This window comes from Terrapene carolina, unplaced genomic scaffold (assembly GCF_002925995.2).
Source record: "Terrapene carolina triunguis isolate 2854851 unplaced genomic scaffold, T_m_triunguis-2.0 Scaffold236, whole genome shotgun sequence".
Taxonomy (NCBI): Eukaryota; Metazoa; Chordata; order Testudines; family Emydidae; genus Terrapene; species Terrapene triunguis.
The window spans coordinates 7,445,429-7,455,835 of record NW_020664587.1 but is presented as its reverse complement, the minus strand read 5'-3'; the positions used below and the strand labels follow the sequence as shown (position 1 = coordinate 7,455,835).

General features: G+C 58.0%; 1 protein-coding gene across 1 annotated transcript in view; it reads right to left on the bottom strand.

The window, feature by feature from the left end:
* LOC112110022 (mitochondrial peptide methionine sulfoxide reductase) overlaps positions 1-10,407 on the bottom strand; it is a 40,435-nt gene that overhangs the window by 9,316 nt on the left and 20,712 nt on the right. The window contains exon 4 of the mRNA XM_024204809.3: positions 3,527-3,631. Coding sequence (XP_024060577.2) covers positions 3,527-3,631 — 105 coding nt within the window. The remainder of the gene's footprint in view (positions 1-3,526; positions 3,632-10,407) is intronic.

The following is a 10,407-nucleotide window of genomic DNA, read 5'->3' as shown; positions in this document are numbered from 1 at the left end:
GGGGCCAGACGCCCGGCCGGCGGGAACCGGCAGAGCTCCCCCGGAGTCGGTCCATACAGATGCCCAGCCCGCAGGAACTGGCAGAGCTCTACTGGACTCAATGTGGCCCCCACCCAATCCTTCTAGTGACCAGGAACTCCAAAAGGGAGAACTCAGCCCAGGCCAGGAAGTCAAATCTGTGGCATGGCTGACCACACAGCCCCCCACCCCCACCGCCACTCCAATTACTATTCCCATCACAGGATGGGCTGTTAATCACAGCTGTACACAAATCTAAGGCACCCTCTGAGCTCCTTGTCAGCCCAGTGGCTGCTGCCGGTTATTAATCTGCATAAATTACGGTGCTCAGGTTTGCCACTCACTGGGAATGGCGCTCAATGCAGTAACGGGCCGCACTGGAGGGGGGCTAGGAGTTATTGAGGCAGAGGAGGGATTGGAGGCCAGATGCTTCAGGAAGGACGGGCTGGACTGGCCGTAGGGGCCCTCAAGCTGCCAGGAGGGGCCTAGGGAAGGCAGCATCAGGCCATGCTCAGGCTCTGTTACCAGACAGCACAGGGTGGAGGGAGATCGGACAGTGGAGCTGTTCCCCGCCCCCGCTAGTCCAGCTGCCCCAGAGAGAGAGGAGAGTTGCACGGAGAAGGGAGTCAGAGCAGGGGGTGAGCAGGAGGGGCAGACGGTCAGGCTGGTGGTAGCTGGAAGGCTCCTGGCATCACACGCTGAGAGGGACGTTCGGAGCCATGGATGGGTATTAAACTCTCCCAGTGCGGGCGTGTCAATATCCTGTCTCCACAGCATGGCTGGGGGTGATCTGGTTAAACAAGGAAAGTCCAGTTCATCTAGGGTGTGTGTGTGTGGGGAATAAAGATCCAATTGGTCCCCACAGGACATGGAAAGGGGGTGTTTAGGAGGAGCCTGCCCAGGGCTACTCATCCCTCTTCGCCTCTCTCCTTCTGGGAGGACTTTGGTCCCACGGCGGGGGCTCCCCGCAGAGGCTGCAGGCAAGGGGCAGCAGAGGTGAGAGCCAGGGGTGATCGCCCAGGGAGCACCTCAGAGCTGGTGGTGCTGGGAGAGTCTAGAAGCACCACAGGTCCAAGCATGGGGATGGCACAATTCCCAGCTCTACCATGCATGTCCTTGGGCAAGAAACTGCACCCCTCTGTGCCTCGGTTTCCCCATCTGTGAAACTGAGGCATGTGCACTTAGTGCCGCAGATGAGCAATGCTATAGCGAGCGGGGACATCGGCCAGGAGGGGCTGCATCAGGCTTGGAGTGACCAGATATCCCGATTTTATAGGGACAGTCACGATATTTGGGGCTTTGTCTTATATAGGCGCCTATTGCCCCCTACCCCCATCCCGATTTTTCACACTTGCTGTCTGGTCACCCTACATTCAGGCTAGACGCGTAACCATTCACACCCCTTCCCCTGCAGCCCTTTGAGGCCAACTGCATCTTGTCCAAGGGCTTGTAAATCCAGCCCGGGGTCCGAGTGTTCCTTCAGAGGGTTAACCAATCTCCTCTCCCACTCCACCCCAACGGCTTCAGGGCCCAACTCCACAGAGTGAGTGGCTGAATACAGGGGATGCGTGCTGAGCTGCGAGGCACTATTCCAAGGGCAGCAGTCCGTACAGAGGGCACTGGGCCTGCAGCCAGCAGGAAGGGGTGGCCATACAAAACCATATGGGAAATACCCTGAGCTAGCCAAGGAGCCAGGCAAAGAGCGTGCAGAGGCCAAGGAAGCTGTTTGGGGCCAGAGGCCCCACGCTTGCCCTAAAGCAGGGCCCAGACCTGGGGACCCCATGGGAGCAACTGCTCGGCGCCTCCCAACTCTGGGGGAACGCGGGGCCCTGTGTGGGTAACTTGGGCGCCCAGCGGGGATGGCTCAGCACGGAGCTGGCTCGACGGGGGGAAAGCGACCCCCCCCATGGCCTCAGCCCCGGGAGGCACCCAGACTGGGGGGGGGGAAGGCACGAGAGGGCAGAGGACGGCATAAGAGGGCAGAGGACTGCCCTCTGTGCCAGGCCTGTTAAGAGTTTGGTGGGCCGGGGGGCCTATGGTCAGGAGCAGGGCCGGCTCCAGCATTTTTGCCGCCCCAAGTGGGCAAGTCCCATACCCCCCATGGCCTCCATTTCTCCCACCCTTTCTCCTGTCGATTGCAAGCTCTGGACCGGGCCCTCTCAGAACACAAACCACCGGCCTCCCTTGGGGCCTGTAGGTGGCACCGGCCGCGCCCCCTCCCCACTACTGCCCGTCCGCGGCACGGGCACACGTTGCCCGTTAAAACACAAACATGCAATTAGAAGCCGGCCAGCGACACGCAGAGACTGCTAATCTCCTCATTAAAATTACGCTTCGGTACAACAGAGCCCCAGCCCGGCCTCTCCCCCTTCCCTCCCCGCCGCCGACGTGAGGGGGGTTTCAAACAGTCCTTCCTCCCCGCCTCCTCTTTAATACCCCCACCTCTGCGCAGCTGAGCCCCTCCCCCTGCCGGCTTCCCGAGGCCCCTTGTCAGCTGTAGCATCCCCATCAGTGCCGCAGAGCTATCCTGGGGCTGGAGCCATTTAAAGAGACAGAGAACCCTTTCGGGGGGGCCGGGGGGAGAGCTGGAACTGCTGCGGACAGTGGAATGAGACCACGTGATTTACAATAGAAAGATGTGGAAGGCCTGGTCAGAAGAGGGATTAATAGCAGCACTGGTCCATGCGGCATCCCTCCTCAGTGTGTGCCCCCGGCCCCCCCAAGACACGGTGACTTCTAGCGGTCAGATTAGATGGTCATGACAATCCCTTCTGGCCTTAATACTGATGAGTAGCTCTGGATCTCAAAGCAGGAGGGAACCACCCAGCTTTGCCTGGGGGCCCACAGACAGACCCACCCCACCCCAAGCAATGGCTGTGGGTCCCAGAGGGTCCTTCACTTCCAATGCAGCCCACGGACGGAGAGTCAGGGCTTGTGGGTAAGATACTGGACTAGGACTCAGGAGATCTGGGTTCAATCCCCAGCCCTGACCCAGACTCCCCGTATGAGATCTTGGGGAAGGCATTGAATCCTTCTGCGCCTCAGTTTCCCCTATCTGCAAAACGGGGATAAAGATACTCTCTCACTAGGTGTGTGCGCAGCACCTGGCACAACGGGGCTAGTTCTCCAGGCAGCACGTCACTGGCCAGGCCCGGCGTCGGGCTGCCCTGATTGTGATTACACACGTCTCTGTCTTCCCTGCCCATGGAAGCAGGCGACACCCACCGTGAGCAGAGAGCGTCTCTCTCATCCCCAAGCACCCAATGCGGACAAGAGTCACATGGGTTCGAGCTCCTGTCGCTCCCTAGGGGCAGGATCGAAGCCCCAAGAGCACTGCAGAGATCCAGGCTGGTGGTATGGGGGATGAAGATGGCTCAGGTTCCATCTCTGCTGACAAAAGGGGGGGGAAGGGAGCTGCAGCCGAAAACCCGAGTCTACACAGGTGGTTACAGCGGCTGCCTCTGGCACCACTCGCTGACCCTACGGACACAGAGTCCCCTAGCCTTACCTTGGGTGGGGTCGTGGTTCTCCCAGAAGGCTTTGAGGAGGGCCTCGTAGCTGGTCTTCTGTGGGTCGTACACAACCCTGACCACTTCCGCGTGTCCGGTCAGACCTGGGGGGAGAGGAGAGAGGTTAAACAGCCCCCTCTGCTCAGCAGCGGCTCTGCCCCCAGCCACAGAAATCCATCTGCAGGAGGACGCTCGCCCGTGATAAATTAGCCCGAGATGCTGAGCAACGGCCTGTTCTGTGGTCCCCAAGCGTTGGGTTTTAAAGCAATTTGAACCACGATTCATAGGCTCCATGGCCAACAGGGGACCACTGGGATCAACTAGTCGGAGTTCCCGTACAACGCACGCCAGAGAGCGCCCCTAAAATAATCCCCCGAGCAGATCTTTTAGACAAACATCCCATCTTGATTCTAAAATGGCTGGTGACGGAGAATCCAAATCCACCACAGCCCTCGGGAAACCAATGGTTAATTGCCCTCACGGCTGGACACGTGCGCCTTCTTTCCGGTCCGTCTTCGTCTGGCTTCGGCTCCTACCCAGCGCTTAAGCGCCCCTTGCTCAAGAGGGGACGCTGCTCGGCGGCGGTGAGGTGTGCCTTTCACACCCCACGCCAATTCTGGCTCAGGTGAGGAGAAGTCCGGCAATTCTAGGCCTAGAGCCCATCACATGACGTGGTGTCGTCCATGCTCACTGCTCAGGAGGGGGCTAATGCTGGAGCAGAAGGTGGCCGGGGGCGGGGGGGGAGGAGGAGACAGGCCTGGAATGGCAGGGGGGCCAGAGGGAGCTGCGTGGGTGGGAGACTGCACCTCGCTGGACTGTCAGGCCCTGGCGCCCAGGAGCACAGCAATCACAAGACAGGGCCAAAGGGAGGGGAGCGCAGGGCCAGAGATGTTAGGATGGCGGTACGGTGTGTAGGAGGGGACATACCCTCAAGTCTGCAGACAACAGCTCTAGAAGGGCGAAATGGAATCGCTGGATGGCTGCTGTGAGAGAAACCCTTCCCCCCCAACCCCCAATTAATGGCACCACCACCGGCTAGATCACAGCAGCCATTCCATGATTGCATTTCGCCCTTCTATAGCACCTTTCATCACAGGCATGGGGCCTACCTTCCAGCACCCGAGGCAGGTAGGCATCTGTCCCATTTCACAGACAGAGAAACTGAGGCACCGAGCAGGGGAGTGACTCGCCCAAGGTCGCACCCCAAGTCAGTGACAGAGCCAGAATCGTCGCAGATCACAGTGTCCCAACACCCAGTCTCCTCCTCTAACCACTAAACCACACTGTCGTCCCGAGCAGTGACAGGAACCCAGGAGTCCTGACTTCCAATCCCCCTGCTCTACCAGCAAGAGCACCCCCTTCCCCCCCAGACAGGAACAGAAGCCAGCTTCCTCTCCTCCAACCACTGGGCCATGCTCCCTTCCCAGACCTGCCAAGAGGCCTGAATCTTGGTCTCTTCTCCTCCAACCACTAGACTGCACCCTCTCCTTGGTGGGGACCGTGCTTGGGACACTCAGTAGTTAAGGGTGGGGATAGTTAAAGATTGCTAATGCTACAGATGCTTCCCACTCCGAGGGGCTGGGAGATGACACTGGTCTTTTTAGCATCAGCAACCTCAAGGGGGGTGGGGGCCAGCATAGAAATTGGGGAAGGAAGGGGTGCGTGGGGAGCCCAAGGAGGCGATGACTGAGTCTGCTACACAAACAGCGAGCCGTGCCAGCAGCCGGGGCAGGGACGGGCAGCAGCCGCCGGCTGCTATGACCTATTATCCAGTGTAAGCCCCCACCAAGGGGTACAGCCCTGGCTGTGAAAACCCCACCGCCCTGCAGCAGAGACACCGACCGTCGGCTGCGCCCAGAAAAGGGACTTCACTTTTTCGCTTCTGTTGTGGCTAGCGAGTCTGCCCCAGCTGGCATGGAGGCAGCACTCTCCAGTGTGTGTCATAGGCTCCATAAGACAGAGAGTCTGCTTTAGATCAGTTCATAGGGTCCAGATCTAAAAGGCAGGCAGCGTGGGGCTCCAGCAGGGGGTCTCAACCTGTCTCTTTCTGAGGCCTCCCCAACATGCTAGAAAAACTCCACGGCCCGCCTGGGGCCACCACAGCTGGTTTTCTGCATATAAAAGCCAAGGCCGGCGTTGGGGGGTAGCAAGCAGGGCAGTTGCGCAGGACCCCCATGCCACAGGGGACCCCACAATTCTCAGGCTTTGGCTTCAGCCCCGGGTGGCAGGGCTTGGGCTTCAGCTTTCTGTCCTGGGCCTGAGCGAGTCTAATGCTAGCCCTGCTCTCTGATTTATTTTGGTGATCCCCTGAAACCTGCACAGGACCCCCAGGGGGCCGCAGACCCCCCAGCTGAGAACCGCTGGTCTCCAGGGTGGGGCACTGAACTGGGACTCAGACGCCCTGGGTTCTCCACCACTGACCATTGGCAAATCACCTTTGTGCGCGCCACTGATTCCCCTTCTGCCCTTTGTCTGTCTTGCCTATTCAGATTGTAAGCGCGTCAGGAACTGTTTGTACAGCTCCTTGCACAATGGGGCTAGTACAATATAAACCAGAGGGTCACATATTTTGTTGTATAATATACACAATACAAAACTAAACCCCTTAAAATGGAAACAAAATGCTTTGATTTTGGTCCAAACAATTTTTTTCTTCAACTTTTCTAGTTTTTGCTCTGATTCAGAACTAAGCCAAAGTCTCAAAATCTCTGTGAAATGGAACTTCCGGCCCCTGCCCAGCCCCAGGTATGGTGATGCCGGATGGCGTCAACGGCTGCCGCCAACCAGGTTTGTGATCTACCGAGGTGATTGAAGCGGATAGCTCTGCTCTCCAGGCAACAACTCCCCCCTTTTGCTACACCAGAGGGGGAAAAGCCAGGCTAAGGCAGCAGCAGAGGTGTTGCGGCCAGCAGGCGATGGCCTTTGCCGGTGTTTCCGACGCAGCCGGGCTGGCGCTAGTGTTGGCAGTTAAAGCCACAAGGAGCGCTCAGCCGTCTCTCAAATTGTTTATAAACAGGATCTCCCCATTCCCACTGCGCTCGCTTTCCTTCGCCACCCAGCAGCCGGAAGAGTCCACCATTTATAGCTCTTTGCAGCCCGGGATCTGAGTAGGCATCACAAAGCTGACTGACTCGTACTCTCGCACTGCAAAGGGGGAAACTGAGGCACAGAAAGGTGGCGTGACTTCGCTAAAGCGACTCGGCCCATCGGTGGCAGAGTCAGAAGCAGAAGCCAGGCCTCCTGACTCCAAGGGGCCCTGCACTTCACTATGGCTTTTTGTTCCGTACCTCCCAGCTGCATGACTTGCCCGGTCCATGGTGCAGTGGCCAGGGATGCTAGCACTCCATCAAACTCCTGTAGCCTGGTGAGCCACGGCCGTGTCCTTAGTGCCAAGCAACGGCCTCACCTCTGCAACCGGCTTTTAAAAGCAATGCGGCCCCTAGGCTGCCTGGCAGATACATTTCACCCGGCCCCACTTCACAAGGCCGAGCCCCCGACCCGGCTCAAGCAGCATTGGAAGGAAGGGGGAAGCCCGGGAGTCAGGCTACATTGAGATGTCGCTCTTGCCCAGCACAGAGAGGTACAGAGGGAGGCCAGCGCCGTCTGGTAGCCTCAGCCAACCAGCTGGCAAGAGGAAAAGCATCTCCAGGGAGAGATGCACAGCAGAGCCATGCCGGTGAGCTAGGGACCCACCACAGGCCACCGAGCAGCACAGGTTTCCAAGTGTTGCAAAGCCAGGGAGGTGTTGGGGGGGGGGGGGGGGGGGGAGAGCGAACATCAATACTTCCCTCCCCTCCAGAAGGGCTGTTCTGCTCCAGAAAGATCATTCTGAGCCTTGCAACTGACCGTACCTTCCTCAGGAAATCTCCAGATTTCTGCCTCTCTGGGATCAGCCACTAGCTCTCCCTACAGGAGCAGGGCGGACACCTCTCCACCCAAGACAACCATCCTGCCCACGCTTCTCAGCTATCTGATGGGTTGGGCTCCTGCCCTCTCCCCCTCCCCCCACTCCAAAGTAATCTTCCCTCATCTCTCCCCGGACCAGGGCCCAGCATCCCCACCGGCTGGGCAGGAGACACGTCCTGTTGCACTGCTCCGCTGCTCCAGGCCAGCGGCAGAGCCAGCCACGTTCCCGTTCATTGGCAACATTTGGATTCTACTCCCTGCTCCAAGGATGGTGCTGCCGGGGCGCGGGGTGTCAATCGAATCTCACAGCTGCGGCTAAGGAGAGCATCAAGATGACCCCGAATGACTCTAGTGGTTGTCCCACAGGCAGGTCCCAGTGAGGCTCCTGCTGCTCTTACCGGGTCATAAGGCCGTGCTACCGGAGAGGGGCAGAAATGGGGGGGGACACAGCACAAGGCAGAGCGCGGTGGTTACTGTACGGCAAATGCCCCATGGGCAGGAGTGCTACGCATCACTCCGCCGCCTACCGGAGAGGGTCACGATCCGCCCACAGGAGCGTCAGCTCGGTCTGCCGACCGGGACAGCACAACAAGCCCTCAGGCTAAGTGGGCCGAGCGAGGCTGCGGTTTCCTGGATGGGAGTCCCAATAGGTAAACAATGCATCTGGCCTGGGCCGGCTGCACAAGTTCACTGCCTTTAGCAGCTGGGGAGCACGGAGATCTTTGGCTAGAAAGTGCTGGAGAAGGGCAACAAACTAGGGGATTTGTCTTCCGCTTCCCCAGCTCCGGCTACCAGTACAGACGAAGCCTGAGCTTGGAAGCCGCCTGGTAACTACAGTCCATTTCCTCGTGGCCAGCTCATCACAGACCGGGGCTAGGTAGAGATGGCAGAGCATAAATGCCCCCACCAGATTTTACAAGATCTGAGACACTGGCTTACATAAGCCCTTATGGGGAAAGTCCTAACAGATTTAACAGGGGTGAAGTCATTTGGATGCTGCAGAAATTACTCTACAACCGACCGAGTTTAATGGAAGAGGAGATCTTTCCCACAGGCGGTTTCTTTTTTTAATCCATCTTGTAGAAATCTAATGTTCTATTCACTTCGACGGGGGACTTTTCCCAAAGGGAATATTCTCTCGGCTGAAATTAACAAGTGGGTGAGTTGCGGGGCTGGGGAAAGGTGCTGGATTGACAGCCTTGCAGACAGAGGTTCTCTCCCCCACAAAGCAGGCAGAGCAGGGACAGGTCCCTTGCAGCACCCCAGCCCACTGTCCCCCAAACCCCAGCACCGCCTGCCCTGGATCATTCAACCTATCGAACCTTCAACCTGCCAACAAGGTGTTCAGGGAGCCAACAGCACCCGTTGCAGTGGTGGGTTTTGTGATCTCAGCCTTCACCCCGCTAGGAACTGGACTGAGACCCAGCAAACTCATTTCACCTGCTATCAAAGTGCACTGGGCAACAAAGATTTGCTGACCGTCACCAACCTGGGCTGGATTGGCAGCAGAAGCAGCCTGCACATTCACCCACGCCCTCACACCAGCTCACCTGACCTGCCCAGCCCCGCCAAACTCCCGCCAGTGCCCCTGCACCCGGGGGACACCGCCTCCGCTTTGCGCAGTCGTTTCAGTCGCTCCTTACGTGCAGGGGGATAAGACGCTCCCTCCCCCACTGCATTATGTTAATACCCAGAACTGAGACGACAGACGCAGATAATATTTCTTGCAGACAGGTAATCCTCCGCACCAGTGTGCGGAATGTTTTTGCAGATAAGACATGAAACCGTCTGTTCAGATTTCTGATGAGTTTGGGGGGGCGGGGCTGGCGAGAGAAGGGGAAGTGGGCGGGGGGGATTTATTAGGAAGGCTAATCCATTAGCACACCGCACTGCAGCACCTCTTGCTGTTCATTAACAAAATCCCCCTCAATTTCATGCTAACAGCTGCTCTGGACAGTGGCTCTAGAATCTAGTGGAGGTTCTGGATAACGGGGGGCTAGGCAACCTACGGCTGGGGAAAGCCATAAGCAAATCAGAGACTGGGTCAGTATTATTCCCACTTTACAGATGGGGAAACTGAGGCCTGGAGAAAGGTCACATGGAGAGTTATGGCAGAGCCAGAAGTAGCACCCGGGTTTCACTAACTTCCTAGCCCTGCTGCTGAGTGGGTGATGCTCAGGGGAGGGGAGAGGAGAGAAGTCACGGAGTTGAATGGTCAGATTCCAGTCATTTTGCAAAGGAGACCACCAGAAAAACACCTCCTCCCTCCTTCCCCCCGTGCAAGGAGTTTAGATTTCATCCAGTCAGCCTCATTCAAAAGCCCAGTGTCGGGTACCTGCTTCCAGGGTATTGTACACAGTGATCTCTGGACCTCAGATCAAGAGAGCCACGGCATTTCCCCGAGCCTCCAACTCGCTTAAACACTGGGGGCACACAGTCACCAACGGGACATGCTAATCCCAAAGGGAGCAGCTGCAAGCCTGGGATGTAGGTCCTACACTCGGCTTCTCAATCACACGGTCCAGCCTGTGACCGCTGACTGCTTGATGCGCTTCAGAAGGTGCTGTCGGGGAAGGGGGCCCACAGCTCGGAATGTGGCAGGCACCATGGGATTCAGCCTGGGGGTGGGGATGTCTGTTGTGCCGCTCCTTCGAGCCAGGCCCTGGATCTGATCACCCTGGGGATTTAGGAAACGTCACATCCAGACCCATCCCTATGGCTCAGCCCCACGTGGACTGGGCCCGGGGAGAGCCTGGCTCCGTGGTTAGAGGGGGTTCACATTAGCCCTCAGCTGACGGTCTCATCAACCGGATAATCAAGCCCTTATTAACACAAGCTGGGGGTGCTCGAGTGGCCGCCTCTCCCCAAGACAGCCCAGCTCAGGCTTCAATGGGAAGCATCCTCTGACCCAACCCCCAAACTTCAGAGCAAGCCCCAGTAGCTCCAGACCCAAGTACCTCCTGTGTCCCAGGCC